Source organism: Erpetoichthys calabaricus, chromosome 8 (genome assembly GCF_900747795.2).
Source record: "Erpetoichthys calabaricus chromosome 8, fErpCal1.3, whole genome shotgun sequence".
Taxonomy (NCBI): Eukaryota; Metazoa; Chordata; class Cladistia; order Polypteriformes; family Polypteridae; genus Erpetoichthys; species Erpetoichthys calabaricus.
The window spans coordinates 14753942-14771417 of record NC_041401.2 but is presented as its reverse complement, the minus strand read 5'-3'; the positions used below and the strand labels follow the sequence as shown (position 1 = coordinate 14771417).

The 17476-nt window shown below is 37.3% G+C and overlaps 1 protein-coding gene across 2 annotated transcripts in view; it reads right to left on the bottom strand.

Annotated features, from left to right (window-relative positions):
- chn1 (chimerin 1) overlaps nucleotides 1-17476 on the bottom strand; it is a 206083-nt gene that overhangs the window by 146305 nt on the left and 42302 nt on the right. For both annotated transcript variants that reach the window (XM_028806257.2, XM_028806256.2), the window contains 2 exons: nucleotides 8511-8549; nucleotides 8166-8221 (listed from right to left, as the gene is read on the bottom strand). In XM_028806257.2, coding sequence (XP_028662090.1) covers nucleotides 8166-8221; nucleotides 8511-8549 — 95 coding nt within the window. The remainder of the gene's footprint in view (nucleotides 1-8165; nucleotides 8222-8510; nucleotides 8550-17476) is intronic.

Below are 17476 nucleotides of genomic sequence, written 5' to 3'. Positions count from 1 at the left end.
AGCGATTTAAGGTGGGCCGGATCTACGAGTTTTTTCGTAGACTCTGGTAATTCTAGTGTTAAGTCTTCCTGACCTGTTAGGAATCTTCTGTCACCATCTCATCTAACTCACAGCCAGTGAGTGATCAGTTAACAGCTCAGTCCTTCTTCACCTGAGTGTCCAAGACATACGGTCGTAGATCAGATGATACAACTACTTAAATAGGTACCTACTGAAATAACTGCTGATATAGTCGCACTTAAACATGCCTCTCATATTCTCAATAAAGTAATTGTGTTATTTCAGTTGGTTTTATAGATTATAAAGACATGATAATATAACATTAAGCACCTTATTGTATATACTTTGCTATGCACTGCAAACTAGCAAATGCATAATTAGAGTAACGGTTAGTGGGCCATATCATAACTTTGTTTACATTCCCATGACTTTCTTTATATTTAACCCTTGGGATTGATTTCTGTTTTACATTTAATTCCTTTGATATGCATGTTTATATATACATTTTAAAAGTTTTTTTTTAATTTACACATTCAATGCTGTAATAGTAAATGTGCAAGTGCTCTATGCAGCTACTCAGGGAAGAGCGTGCTACAGACAGAAATTGAACTGAATATATTCATGTCAATTAAGACTACCATATCTCTAAAACTGAAACATTCAATCAAATTAGATTTTATTTTCAAAAAATTTGTGCTTGTCCTTTTACTGCAGTACATTAAAGAGATGGATTATTAGGTTTCAGAGTAAAGTGAAATTTTCTTGATAACATTTTATATTCAATCCCGTCCATCTATAAACCTTTGCAGAGTTAGTTCCTTAACAATTCCTGTCCTTACTTTTCTTTCTCCAAATACCCAATCGCCACACAATCAGCTCTGTAATAGACGTTAAGCCATCTATAAGCTTAGAACGCCGATTCTTCAAAACGTTTAAGGAACATTGAAATATCTTCATAGTACATGTTTAATTATTCTATCCGTCTATCCTTCCAGTGTCGCGTCAGCACCAGCAAGAATACAGTGCAAGGCAGGAGCAATCCGTGAACTAGCTAGTGCTGCGGCACCGTGTCATCACATTTAATTATTAACGATACAGATTATTTAAATGAAGTTAAAGTTTTATCTGTATACTATAATCAACATATTTTGCTGCATTTCATCTTAAAAATGATATCGTCATCATACGCGCTTTATAAAGTGGCGCAGGTTGTGCAATATTATAACTGCAGTGCAAGTTTACAGTGGGGTAATTGTACTTATAAGTACAAACAGTTCTACAAGGAGCACTTGATTGTTTCTGAACCGCGAGTTCTGTACAGGAAAGGCTTTGAACCATTTTGCAGTGGCTGAGGCAGCGTGCTCGATACTGTATACCGATAATTCTCTTTCCGATCAGCTGCTGCTGTGATTCCCCACTCAGATACAGTGATATAAATACTCAGAGTGGTGCAGTGAGAGTAATGTGGAAAAAGATGATCTGCTGTGGCAACCCTTAATGAGAGCAGCTGAAAGAAGAAGAAGATGCAGTGAGAGTAACAACGCTAAAGCAGTTATGGTATTTGGAATACAGTACTCCCTCGATATATCGCGCTTCGCCTTTCGCGGCTTCACTCCATCGCGGATTTTATATGTAAGCATATTTAAATATATATCGTGGGTTTCTGCGGACAATGGGTCTTTTAATTTCTGGTACATGCTTCCTCAGTTGGTTTGCCCAGTTGATTTCATACAAGGGACGCTATTGGCAGATGGCTGAGAAGCTACCCAGCTTACTTTTCTCTCTCTCTTGCGCTGACTTTCTCTGATCCTGACGTAGGGGGATTGAGCAGGGGGGCTGTTCGCACACCTAGACGATATGGACGCTCGTCTAAAAATGCTGAAAGATTATCTTCATGTTGCTATCTTTTGTGCAGCTGCTTCCTGAAACGACATGCTGCACGGTGCTTCGCATACTTAAAAGCTCGAAGGGCACGTATTGATTTTTGATTGAAAAACAAACTCTGTCTCTCTCTCTCTGTCTTTGACTGCTCCTGACGGAGGGGGTGTGAGCTGCCGCCTTCAACAGCTTTGTGCCGCGGTGCTTCGCATACTTAAAATCCAAACAGCCCTATTGATTTATTTGCTTTTGTCTCTATCTCTCTGACAGCCTGTGCTCCTGACACGCACTCCTTTGAAGAGGAAGATATGTTTGCTTTCTTTTAATTGTGAAACAGAACTGTCATCTCTGTCTTGTCATGGAGCACAGTTTAAACTTGTGAAAAAGAGACAAATGTTTGTTTGCAGTGTTTGAATAACGTTCCTGTCTCTCTACAACCTCCTGTGTTTCTGCACAAATCTGTGACCCAAGCATGACAATATAAAAATAACCATATTAACATATGGTTTCTACTTCGTGAATTTTCTTATTTCGCGGGTGGCTCTGGAACGCAACCCCCGCGATGGAGGAGGGATTACTGTACTATGGCTATTCCCTGGACCATTATATTGTTACAGGTTAATTACAATCAGATGCATTACACTAATAAACAATATGCAGTTAATTTCAGTGTATTTATAAAGCCACGTCAGGAATGTGGGTCTAAGAAAGAAAGGATAACTACACAGGAACAGTAGCACTGCTTTGAAGTTGGGTGCCGCCAGTCTGCAAAACTGAGCGGAGAAATTGCGTACACCAAGGTATGAGGTACCGTGGAAATGTGCGTGGCATAACGGCAAGTTTAGGTTTTATACATCACGATTTGAGCGTGGAAACGTTCGTACGCAAGATTTCTGTGTGTACACACTGTTTATACATGAGGCCCCTGGTGATTTGGAATATATACCTAATAGTTTTAAATTTTTTCCAGAACATTTTGGTCATGATAGTGAAACATAGCTTAAAATGTGCTTCAATGGGACATGAAAAGAAATCACTGTCTCATTTAACAGAGAAATAACAGAATAAGGCACACACAAATAATACAAGGTAGCTACATATTTCAGTTTATATTTTTCTATAAAAAAATAATACTAATGGAAATCATTTTTAAAATTCATACAAAGGCTATTAAAGCAGGCCAATAAAAGAAGGGAGGAGTGGATGGTAATCTAGTCCACTTAGTGCCAGAAACTGAACTCTGCAGAACATGATAAAGCACTGCATTTACTTTAAATTAAGAGCTTAATTATTTGTATACTTTACATAATAAAAGTCCTATCTGAGAGAGACTACTAGCACTTTAACTGAGACACCACAGTTTCAGCTACCAAAAACAAGACTGATAAGACAAATTCATTTAAAACAATATGAATACTAAGGTATAATTAATTCAAATTATAAGAAAGCATGTAATCCTTAAGCAAACTGTTTATAGCGTGCAAAAAGAATCACAAAAATTTCACAACAGTCTTGACTAAATTCTGCCTAATAACAATTGAAATGACAACATAATAATGCTCGTTACAGCAACAGCTACATCATAAGAAGGCAGGTTGTTAGTCAGCACAGTGTTTAATTTAAATACTCTCAACAGAAACAAAACATTTCAAAAATGTTTATTTCACTTTTCTTTGTGTCTTACACTTGCTACAGAAAGCTGTATACATAAAACAGCTCCTTAAACTATGATAAATTATGAGATTATATACAAGTCATACAGACATACTGGAAAAGTAAAATCTACACCTATAACGAATCACACATAAAAAAGCTAAACCTCTGAAAATTAATAAGCCGTTCATCCATGCCATAATCATGACTCTTCCCTTCAGTGGATTTGTTATATAAACTGACACTGCTTGACCTGGTTGTGACATGTGTCTAAGTGCACTTTTCAAATGTGTACTGTAAATCTGTAGATATCTTTACAGTGCCTTGAAAATGTATTTAGAACCCTGACCAATTTTCTAGTTTTACTGAATAACAAATACTAAATGTATTCTCTATCTTTATTTCTAAGCAGAAAGCATTGAAACTCATTTTTAATGAGACATTGTTTTATGTTATAAATAAATCTTAAGAAAAAAATGAAAATATGCTGTTTGTTTAAGTAATAAGCAACCACAAGTTAATAGGTTTATAGGGTCATTGTAATGTGTACAAAGCACAGTGAAACTGTCCCTTGTAAGTGGTAATCAATATGCAAAACGTCGCCACTCTATGGTGCCTTAAGTTCATTTAACAACTTTACCTCGAAACTTCTATCTTCCTTACCTGAAAAATCTTAGAACACACTGTCATATCCTATGTAAATAGGCCAATCAGTAGTAATATGCTTTAAATATAAAAAGCACTGATTTGGTGCAGTTTCTGTAACTGGTTAATGGCAATTGGAAAGGCAATGTGTTAATAAGTCTCAGTCATCAGTCCACTACCATCACCTAATATTTTCTAAACCCAAGTATGTTGCAGCTTAGTATACTGTTATCTTAGCCTATTCTTCTAGGAAGATTTAGTCTAGGTTGCTCAGGATAGACAGATGATGCTTGCACACTTCAATTAAATTGTGCCACAGCTTCCCAATTAGTTAAATATCAGGGTTTTCACTGAGCTATGGTAAGACGTTGATCTTTTTGACCCTGGGCCACTCCAAGTATTTTTTGGCCTTGTGTTTAATAGAATTGTCCTGCTATAAGAAGAACTTTAACTCGAGCTTCAGTTTTTTTAGTAGATTCAGAATTGTTCTTTTACAATTACTTCTTGTTCTTTCCACCGTATTTTGTTGTTCTTCCCATTTTTAACAGCTTACCAGTCCTTGCCAATAATGTTACTAAGGTATGGTGTTTTCTTCAGCTGGAGCAGTGCTACATGACCCCCATCTCAATGCTCTGTATTGGTCTCAACTGACGACAAAACTTTTTCCAGCACATTCAACATTTTTAAGTAATGGCATATTTTTTGCCACACTCCATGCAAACTGGTGTTATACAGCACCCTTGATATGACTGACAGATGCACCTTTATTTTAGTCTCAGATACTGAACTCTCAGATTATTCAAAGCAATTGCCGGCCTCAAAGTGCCTTCTCTGTCAAGACTTATTGTTTGCACAGATGTTTGAAGGATAATCTGTTCTAGGCATTGTTTAAAAGAAGGTTTGACTTAGCTTCCACTTCCTGATAAATGAAAATTTGTATTATTTTATCTCTGACTTCTCTAGAATGCACTTTTGGCTTTCACAGCTGTCCATAAGTGCCGAGATCTGGAAAAAAAAAACCTCTTTTGTTTAAAATATTTTAAGACTGAATAATATTTAGTTTGAGAGCTTTATATTATGAAAATTTAATTTTGAACTTCAATTTCATGTATTAATTAGAATTTTATTACTTTGTTCAGAAAAGTTTTTACTTAATTACTTATTTTCCTCTCTTGTATGCAGTTGCAAGCAGGACAAAGAGTTCCTTATGGGACCTTGATCAGTTTTTAGGGACCGCACTCCTGAGAAAAGCTGGTACATTACAATCAAGCGGTGTCAGGTGCTTTGTCCAAGATACAGATTAAGTGACTGAACTAGTTCTTTTGAAAAGTTTAGTATTAGATATTCTAGTTTTGTCTCTTGCTCCTTGGTCTCAACTTGGTTTTCATCTTAGTGATTTGTGTCCAGTTGTTTAAATAGGACTTTACTGGTGAATGACTTTTGCTATTCCATTGTTAACACAATCACAGTCAAAACTAGCTTATGTGCTCAGAAGACTCACTTCTGTTTACAGGTTTATTTCTCAGTCTTCAAGAAAAAGAAATCTTTTTATTTTAGTTCTGAAGTAAATGTGTATATCCCAGTCAGCTTCATAAAACATCATTTCACTGAGAAATCTGGAGTGGTTGGTTTAGGGAAGAGGGCAGGCAGCCAGTTTAGAAAAGTACACAGGTGGTGGGCATCTGCATTGCTGGTACAGGACCAGCATAACAACCAGATTTGCAACGATCCTTTAAACTGTGGGGTTTTTATTCAGAAAATGTGGCAGTTATCTAAACAATTCATTGGCAGAGGCAACTTGGAAGGCAAGTGTGTCCATTTTAGACAATTGTTTTTCTACGTATATAAATGGAGAACTCCCACAACACTCAATACTCAATTTTTTCTTGAGATATTAACAATGTAGTGGGAAAAAAAAGTTAATTTTAAATTTTAATGCTTAGAAATTAACATATTAAAAGGAACAAAAAAGCAAAATTAGACAACTGGTCACATGTCAGAATATTTTTGCTATACAATATAGGATCTCACATTTAATTTGTTAAAGCAAAGGAAAAAGATAATTGGTATAGAAGGGAGTTTTTGTAATTACTTAATTGATCTGTGACCAAGGAAAACACTAAAGTATATTCAAGGTTGTTAAAATGAATATGTTTTCTTCTTTCCTACATTTGCATTTCTACAATCTGCTGCATTGCCTTTTTAGATATGCAAGACACAGCAAAAGAAATGTGAAACAAATGTGTAACTTGACAGAATAGAAAAATATCAAAATACTGTAAATACATAAAAAAACATATCTCTCTATATATAAAAGAAAATCCTGGAATGGAAAGCAAATGCAAGGCTACGATACGTGATAATCTCGAAAGACATTTTAAAGACCCGCGAGACAAAGGAGACTTGCCATGGTGAGTCTCGCGGGGACCGTAAACATAAGACTCGGTACATCCTGCAAGAAAGAATTCAACCACACCCGGGGCCAGAAATAAAAGACAGGTATTGCTTTTACAACGTCACACGAGACCAGGCAGTGAGCCATCATTTAAAACAAGCCAACAGACCTCTAAGCTAGCAGTTGTTGGACTGCTTTTGGCAGGCAAGTATCATGTGCTCCGAGCTCTTAAAACGACGACATGCGACAAGCAGAAGGGACAGCTAGCAAGCAGCAAAAAGACAGCAAATGATCCAAAGGCATATCTTTAGCGAACATTCAGCCGCAACACCCTTCACAACACGAGCAGTATTATACGTCTGGGAAGAAAGAGGTGTAACCACGCAGGAGGCAGGAAATAAAGAAACAAGTATTGTTTTTACAAAAGGTTTTAAAGTAAAAGTGAAAATAATGCATATGTAACAATTCACAAGAAAATAAGTTCTTTAAATTGTAGACTGCCTGCCTAAGGTAAAGTCATCCCTGATGAATGGGGACGTGGGAATGAGGGGTCCTTTCATCGGATTAGCGCTATTTCAGATGTGGAATGGCAAAATGGGGAGGCAGCTTGATGAATGAGGTCTCCAGGACTTAAAACAAATCCAAACCATATTATGTGATATCATCTAATGTGCATCTAAGTACTATTAAGTACTCCGTACTTCTAGAATTTTTATTTTTATACTGTATTGAGGATTTATTCTGTTCTATGTATTGTACTGTATTGTATTGGCCCCTTTCTTTTTGACACCCACTGCATGCCCAACCTACCTGGAAAGGGGTCTCTCTTTGAACTGCCTTTCCCTAGGTTTCTTCCATTTTTTTCCCTACAAGGGTTTTTTTTTGGGAAGTTTTTCTGGTCTTCTTAGAGGGTCAAGGCTGGGGGGCTGTCAAGAGGCAGAGCCTGTTAAAGCCCATTGCGGCACTTCTTGTGTGATTTTGGGCTATACAAAAATAAATTGTATTTTATATCCGGTAAACCAAACACAGGGGTTGGCGAGCGGAGCCCCCTAGTTACCATTAAATAAAGCAATTGCTAATATATCTTTTGTCTTCTTAGACAACTAAAATGTTTCTGATAAAATTCTGACTAGAGACAGAGTTAATAATTTTTAAATATTCTATACCATCTTATGAGGAAAACATTCTTAATATTTCAACTTAACTTCTTGGGCACTGGTAAGGAGGTTAAAAGTTAATCAGGTGGACACATGGAGGCACTGTGAAGAAACCTGTTGCCTAAGGTCATTAAAAGGTGAGCACAGCAATTTTAGTTTTAAAACTAAAGTTCTATGTAATAATAATAGTAAATGCATAGAAACACTAAAGACTAAGGTAGACAAATGTAGAACATTAAGTGTTGGTGGAATAAATAACAATAAATCCAGAAATGTTCCCTGGTTCAGTAAACTGGTAAATCCATATTTTATATACATTTTCTGTTTATTCATACTGAACACTACAAACAGCATTAACACATTTAACAATTTGCTTTTTAAACATTCTGATTTCATGTCGCTTATAATAGTTTAGAAAATTATTCAGAAATTCTCACCTCACAAGTGCATGTGACTCGCCTTGGATGAGGGGCTTCCTGTTGCAATTGGTACACTATAAATAAAATAGTATTTCCTTAGTGAAAACATATCAAGTTTAAGTGAAAAAAATAAATTCTGAATAGTAAAGTACTACTTCCTAAAACATGACAAGATAACCCTGGAGAATTTGCACAAAATGAACTATTTCTAATAGATCATAGAAATGGACTAGCATTATTGATCAACAAGGCTTCCATTCAAGAGGGTTGTAAACATAAAAAACATTCCTCCTCCACAAGACCACGCAATCCCCTTACCCAACACACAAATTCCCAAAATAAAATAAATTAAGGATTACTTACAATAGGACTTCCACACAGGTGGTCTATATTCATCATTATCTGTAAAGAATAAAAAATAATAAAAAATAAATCACATTTCAAGCTTGTCTTTGCATGTTTAGTATTAAGTGGAGTTCACTAAAAGTAGTTATAGGAACAAAATCAAGGCCCGCATCTCCTCTCCTGTTCATGATTTACAAAAGGTTGTAAGTGAGGCTGCGGTGGGCTGGCACCCTGCCCGGGATTTGTTCCTGCCTTGTGCCCTGTGTTGGATGGGATTGGCTCCAACAGACCCCCGTGACCCTGTGTTAGGATATAGCGGGCTGGATAATGGATAGATGGATGGACGGAAATGAGGCTTAAAGAATATCCAGGATTTTGGGTCCGAGGATTCAACTCCTTAAAATTTGAGGATAATGTTATTTCTAGCTGATTATAACATTTCTCCTGAAAAACAGTACCTTGCCATTTGTAGGTTGTGGGGAATGTCTGCCCCAAGACAAAGTACCTCTGGATCCTATCTGTACTTTGCAATTTGGCCACTTGTTGTTGTCATTGCCAATTGCCATGCATTGTGACATGGTGTGAAAATATTCTTGTTTAATTATTTGTGTGAATAAATTACATTTACTATGCATAATACATATTTTATTAAGCGTGTCAGCACTCAACTCCTCAAAAATGCCACAGTAAAATTAAGTGACATTCCTTTCAGTTGAAATAATCCAAGTCAATTTTTTTTTGGGGTGGCGACGAGGATATGTAAGCCATCGATGGCACTGCCACAGAGTTGCTTTCCTTGTGGGAGAAGTTTTCTGCATAGCTGATCAGACAGAACAACACTCTTTCCAAGTTGTCTGGCTCACTGATATACCATGATGCTGGCTACAACAGGCTTCTTTTAAGACCATACTGAATGTTTTCAAAATCGCATGTCTTTTCCTTTTAGCAGCCTGTGAGGCTGTGGTCTTTTGCAAATACTGAAAAATGCAAAATGACGGTTATGGAGAATGGGCAGCAATGGTCATTGAATGATCCAAGCAGGAGTTTATCTAATCACTCTTGATTCTGTTCAGTCATCCAGATAAGAACTCTCAGGTAGGAATTTGTCGATCATAGACTCAAACCAAAAATATTGTGGGTCAAGGCTAGAAAAATTACTGATAATGACATATTGCCCAAGACTATTCCCAAAAGTTTGTCACACATGTCAAATAACCTAAGCCTCCTCAGAAAAAGCCCTTGTTGTCCAGCAGTTCTATGTTATCAACCCAATGCAGTCTATGGTCCATGAAGAACACCCCAAACCAACCCACAGTCTTGAGAACTTGCAGTAATTTGCATGGTTAGTCTTATGTTGCTGGAATTACTAAGTGCATTTGTTAATTTATTAGATGTTACACATCATCTAAGTGTGTATTACCTTTTGATAACAAATGTAAATGAGATTATTCACATAAATGCAGGTAATCGTTCACTTGTGACCAAAAGCAGGCCGGTCATAAGTTGATCTTGATGTAAGAAGAACCGTTACATGTATTCGAACCTGACCATATGTATAGTACTGTATGAGTCCCTTAAGTCATTTTTGATTTTATATCCCTATCATTTTTTGTAAATGATTTATTTTATTTCTCTATTACTGTTGCTCACATGGGTGCCGAACCATTAACAGCTTCACAAATCCTTTCTTTGTCTGTGTTATGTTACGTCATCAGCACAGGCCTCTCCCAGTGTTCATTGCGTTAACTGTGAGAGGAGAAATTCTACCCACAGACTTTGAGCTCTCATAGGTTTCATTACTCCTTCGAGCTGGTTCGCACAAAGTGGCACATTGTGAGTCACAACGCAGAAGCTTTGGAGTTTAACCGGATTTAAACCCAAATTACAGCAGAACAACGCGTGCAGTGAACACCAGTTAGAATGGGATATCTTAAAGTCACATGCAATCGCATTCCCTTTCTTTCCACCCTCATACTGCTTGATCAACTTTATTCTTGTGTCGAGATGAATTGCCTTTTTTCCTGTAACAGTAAGACAAAAGTAACTGAACTTAGTCAAAAATGCTACAGAGGTAATAAACTGAAATCGAGATGAATGAGTCACAGCATAAACACCCGACCACACATGAAACGAACTTTATTGAATTTAGACAGTTTAATTGCTTAATGATCCTGACACATTACGTACGTTCAACTGAGCTAGTTTTGCCATCAAGTTTCATTTGTACTCGGCATCTGATTGCTTCTCATTTCAGTGTCCAACAATATTTGGCTAGCAAAGATGGATTCTACTTGCCCTGATGCAACAATGGAAAAATTACGTTCTGGTACAACCCTTTATCAACTGAATGTAGAAAATACATCTTTGGCAACATGTAACACTTCATGGTTGAACATGGACAACATGTCAATTTTATTCTCGTCATTAAGCGTCGAGATTAAAGTGGAAATGTCAAGAATAAAGTCAACATGTCGTCACACTATTACATAGTACCCAGGTACATTACACAGTATTGAAAAAAATAAAACAAGAACAACATGGCTTGCAGTATTATCCAGTAGTATAGAAACAGTATTCACACATTTGAACATAATGGTCCACATCCGACCTTTTAAAACCAAAGTATCTCCAGACAACAGACGTGACTCCTTTTTTTCGGCAAAAGTTCTTGTGTGTCATCATGTTCAACTTTATTGTCTGCTACAGCTTCAGTTTCAGAATGTTCTCTGACCATTGTCACTGCACAATATCTCCACTAACAGCATGTACTTAGTTGCATACATGTTTAGCAGTAGAGCAGTGAAAAAGAGCCCCTGCGCAACACCTCCACTAACGCATGTACTCCGTTGCATGTGTGTTTAGCGGTGTAGCAGTGAAAAAGGTCCCCCCTTAAACAGTTTCCCGCTGTGCCACGTTCCGAACGTTGTTTAGGCTATTTAAAACGGTGTTGCAGTATAAGAAAAATCCATATCATAACAAAAATAAACAGTTTTCGGTATGAACTGGTATACAACCCAGCACTAGTTTTGATTGCTTGAAGCAGATTGTCAACCAGCTGGATGTTGTTTGGTGCATCCCTGAAAACCCTCCACGCAATTTCCTTTGGCTCCACTAGGTGATCTTCAAATCATTTGTCACTGATGACATATCTAATTTGAGAACCAAAAACATCCTGGCATGAGCTATTCAAGTATTATTTGTAGAGTAGGCACAAAATCTCTGTTGGGTCGACAAGTGGTTTATGTGTCACACATTTCTGTCCTGCTTTTGGAGCAGCCAGTCCTTTCTAATATGACGACACTCTTTGGCACAGGCTGTCCCATTCATAAATAAAACAACAAGACTTGGTATATCTGGGCTGAATTTCCAGTAGCATTGCCAATACTTTTAGATCACCACAGAGGTTCCAGTTATAATTGTACTGTATACTGTATGTATACTTATAATATGAAAGGAAATTATAAAAAGTCAATTGCAATAAAACGGAATGGGCCAGCTAAAATCCATAACATACACTCAAAAACATTTTTAAGTCTTCAAATAAAATGTCCTAAAACAGGTTGATACAATCGGGGCAAAAAAATATATAAATGTGAAAGTAACATACACCATCCAAAAACAAAACATTATAACCAAGATCAGATTTTTGCCTTGCAACAGACTAAATTGTAGACATTCTCACATATGATTACAGACCACTCAAATAATCTAACTGGTTAAGCTAAAGACCACAGGACAGGTAGTTAAAACCACTGTCATCAGCAAAGGCAGGGAGACAACCATAGCATACTCTGAAATCTTTTGTATTCCATCTCAGAAATGGACCCTTTATTATGAAGGATGTTGTACATGTGTGACAATATTCTAACAAAACCTTTGCACATACAAGTGCACTATGCCAAGGATGACTGGACAGAAGAAGAGAGACCAAAAACTTTGGCCAGGCTGTTGGCACCACTGTTATCTCACATCTGCTCTGCAATTAGATCAGTAGTCCATGTTTTTATAAGTGTTACCGGCATTCGTCAAACATTGGGGTCATATCTGCACAGACATAACCTGAAAAAACAGATTGTAAGTGATAAGAATGTTTGGACGAAACCACAGTAAGACGTGTAACTTTAAAGCCAAATAATGAAAATCTGCATATTACACATTTCATGCTGCACTGTGCTCTCAATGGTTTTACTTCAACTCTATTACACACTTCTTGATGTCGGGTCTCTTTCAAACTCCTACTAGTTTCTTACTGTATAAACTTGTACTGTAATTACTTTTACATTTGGTCTTATTCATCTGTTTCACTATGATACTCTCTTGTAACCTTTAAAATGCCTGCTGACTTTATGTAGGATTATTCAGTGGTGGTGAAAATTGGAACTCTAGTAGATTTAAAAATATTTAATAATAAAAAGCCAAAAGAGCCTTTAAGCCAATTGTTAAACAACAGTGACCTCTCAATTTAAAATTGTATTTTACTAATCTTTTTATTTTGAACACAGGAGGCCAGGCACGGATCAATTAAACTGCTGGCACTATCATAAAAGGCATAGAAAGTAATACTTTAAAAAATTGGTACAAGGCATAATAACTTCACCTTTCAGAGTACTGGTAATCCAAATAAAAGGACACTATGGAAAATAACACTGAAACCCATTACTCCAGAGGGAGTGAACGAGGACTGTTTAAACCACTTTCCTGATATTGTGGTAAATTATAACAGCCTTGTCAACTCATTTGCCTGCTTTAAAGCTGCCCATTCCTCACAAGAAAGGCCAATCCCACATAGTGTGACCTACACAAAGACATAACCTCAAAAACAGCAGTAGCAGATGCTAGCTGTATGGAGGCTATTACACAAACTTGCCTGCATGATGGCACTGAATGCTAATCAAGTTTCTTGCACACAATGAGTAATACATCTTTATTTCTCAAGTGCTATACGGGTGGGTGGACCACCCCAATGAAAATTAATTAAAATCTTTGAGAATTGAATTCAATGTAAGCTTTAAGCTTCAGAACTGAAGCAGTCCTGCCCCCTTTGTGGGTCCAGTAGTCAAAGATATGAAGGTTACCTAGCAACCCGGCCACATTATTCAAAAACTAAGTGTTTGTGTCACAGCCAGATACCCCATGTAGGAGAGAAAGGCACCTTCTGTAACAAGGATTTTTGCTCTTTGAACGATTCCGGATGATATCTTAATTTCACTGTCATTTCTTGAATGCAAAAAAATAAAAAAATAAAATTAATTACATGATCAGGTATGTGATGTAAAAAAAAAAATCAATAACAGGATATGCAAAAATTGTAGACATTAATTCCTAACAGTCAACAAGTGAGCAATTCTTATGCGATCCTTACAACGTCAGCAATACTCCTCAGGCTATTCACTAAAAAGTGTTAATATATAAACTGCTGTGTGTAAATACTTTTTTGGATTTCAATAATAGTTAATGGAGCATGTTTACTCATGAAAAATTAAAGACATTGCTTAAAAAAAAAAAAAAAAAAAACCTCTTAATCCCACCTCTGATTAAACTAAATTGGAAAAAAATGAATCCTGAAAACTTGTTTAAAGAAACACATTTAACTAGACATCTGCAAAAACAGTCCACACTTCAGCCAAAAACTTGTTTAAACATTATACCCTACACTAAATCCGTAACGGAACATGAGACACTGTCCACAATTTAAATTCTACATTTCAAGGTTTGAAGCATTTAGAAGTTATTTGTATCTAAATTTTTGCATCTGTTGGTGAAGAAAGATTCACTGATCTTGACTTTGCCGACGATGCTGTCATCTTCGTGGAGTCAATGGAGGTTCTGATTGGGGCTCTTGAGAGACAGAGAGGAGGCTGAGTGTCCCGATAAAAACCAAGATCCAGGCCTTGAATTACCTTTTAGGCACAGTCATCAGCAGTGTATCTGTCTGACGTGAGAATGTTGGCGTCGTCGAGAGATTTACTTACCTCAGCAGTGACATTCAAGTCTCTGGTGACTCTTCCTATGAAGTCAGTAGATGGATTTAGAGAGCATGGGGGGCCATGAGGTCGCTGGAAAGGGGTGTGTGGCACTCCTGATATCTATGCAAAAGGACGAAGGTCCAAGTCTTTAGAGTCCTGGTGCTTTCTGTCTTGCTATATGGTTGTGAGACATGGATGCTATCCAGTGACCTGAGATGAAGACTTGACTCCTTCAGTGCTGAATCTTTGGGTACCACTGGGTTGACTGTGTCAAATGAGTGGTTGCTCACAGACTCCCAAATGAGGCACATTACATGTATTGCGAGGGAGTGTCAGTTACGGCACTACAGTCATGTGGAGCGATTCCCTGAGGTTGATCCAGCTCACCAAATGGCAGGACCAGGACTGGCTGCAGCAGATAGATGCACATTTCCCTTGGGGTTGTTACCGGACCGCATGTCTTCCTGGGGGGTTACCAACCAGGATCCCGAGCTGTTTCATCATGTAGTGGGTGCAGCAACGAGCTGTACCAATGCATGCTCCCCAACCTGATGTGACCTGTTTAAAGGAATCCTCATCCTAAAAAAGATATTTTATTAAATGTTACTTATCCCATGTATTTTGTAGTAGTGGCCATAAAAAATGTAATCTCATGTTTTCAGGCATAATGGAGAGGAAAAATGTTTCATTTAATATGGAAAATAAATTTTATTCATGTATTAGCATAAATAAATATAGAAAAACGTATAAGCATTAACCTTAGTGCAAATATTAATGCAAGTCAGGCCTGCTAAACGAATGGTTAAATAAAGGCACATGCCATATTTCTTTTTTATTTAAAGCTTAGCTCTAGCCACCAATATATCTTGTTAGCTCGAGGACCAAGGAAGAGGGAATGATAAGATAAGACAGCCCAAGAGTGGAAGAGGGGGAACATCTGCAAGCTCAAGCCCGACCAAAAAATAAGCGAAGCAGAAAAATAAAGATGAATAATAGAAAGTAAAAATACCGGTGGCCAGCTGCAGAAGGGGGTCAGAATAAGCAGCGAATAAGCTGTTTTGAGCGAGGTCAGAATGATAAGAAATGATTATATAAACTGTGATTTCTGGACTGTTCGGGGCTCAGCTCAATTTGGCGTAATTAGGTTGAGTCTGTGTTATTGTTTATTGCAATAAATCTAATTACTCTGTTTGCCTATCCTTCGACTCCTAGTGTCTTCATTTAAAGTGAGAATCTTCAGCGTATTTTTCTCTTCCACAGTAACACAAGCCATTAGTGACCAATGATGTACAACAAGTGATGTTAAAAAAAAAAAAAAAATGTCCACGGGGAAAAAAGACTTCACATTACTGGTGTCACATAATCCACATCAATCATCCAGACATATCTGGAATCATCAGTGCATATCAAATAGGAAACAAAGCCTTATAGAAACGACTTTTTGAATTGAAGACAGGACTCTTGACCAACAAATGAGGGGAGGGGAGGTAAATGTTTATTTCAAAATCTATTTCCATGAGGCTTTACATTTTCATCTTATGATATGCACCAATAATTCTGAAAGTATTTATTTAGCTATATTCTAGCAACATTCGACTATGCATAACTATGACTGGACAACTTACGTTTGGATTATGCGACATAAGTAACCGGATATTTTTATTATTTACATGGCTGTTTTTCACATTGTTTGCTGGTGTACAGCATTGGTCACTACTGACTTCTACTGTGTCAAACTCTTTCTCTCCACTCTGCAAGGAAACATAAGATTAATGACTTTTTTTTTTGCCACTTCTACAAAGTACATTAAGTACCTCATGAAAATACGATTTTTGGATGGAGTATTCTTTAAAGTAGAACTAAAAACTCTTCTTAAAGGAACAGTTGGCACACAAGTTGATTTTATTTTGAAACATAACATCCTTATCCAATTTAGGGTCATAGCCTTAACCCCCAGCTTTGAAAGCAAGACAGAAAACAGCTCTGGAAAGTGAGTCAATTCACTGTTGGTCACACTATCGCACATAGACACATGAGACCCATGTGAAATTGTCAGTTACCTGAACACATACATTTGTGAGGATGTGGGGTGAAAACCTAAGCACCAATAGGAAAACACTGAGACACAGAGAGAATGAGAAAATGCCAAGTAAATAAAGACCAGATGCAGGGTTTAAAACCATGTGCCAGATTAATAAACTTGCACTGGTAACCATTTTGCCAATGTGTACTGCCACACAAGTAGAAATGGAGAAAAGGTGCTTATTCATGTATGCAATCGGAAAGTAACATGGAATTTGGCAGCTGCAACTTTAGGATACACTGAAAAGACTCTTCACACAGACCACATTACAGAATGACTGGATATGTTCATTAATGTGGTATCAATAGCACTGGAAGTTCTGATATACTGTAGTTGATTTTAATCAAGTTGTGGACTAAACTGAACCACACTTTTAAACAGGAAAAAAATGGACAAACTAACCGATGACACTTAGGTATATAGTGTTGCAGTATACTTGCTTTTTGTCTGATGCCAAGAAACATTTTTCATTTCCCAATCTTGATTTTCATATGGCAATGTTACATGGAAAAAAGCACTTCACAGCTTGAAAATCAAAATGATGCCAAGCACTGAACTTCTATGGAGCATTTCATATCAAAATCTCCACAGCAGTTGGCCATCCGATGAAATTACGAAGCAAGGCAATTTTCCAAGTATAAGAGTGCGACAATGGATTAGCTTCAGTAACACATTATAAGCACTAATTTCTAACGTAGTCAGGGGGAGGAGGAGGCTGGGAGCATGTGCAGATAGTGTGTTGCCGCATCCATCACACGACAAACCACGTGGATTAGGACCCAAGTGCAGCGGGCAACACCTCAGCACCACACTGGTACAGTCTGAGGTTTTTTTTTTTTTTTTTTTTATATATATGGTGGATGGAGTGACACCAATCCCCAAGTTTTCCCTATAAGTTGAAGGACCCACTTGCAGCACTGGCTGCAAAAAAACAT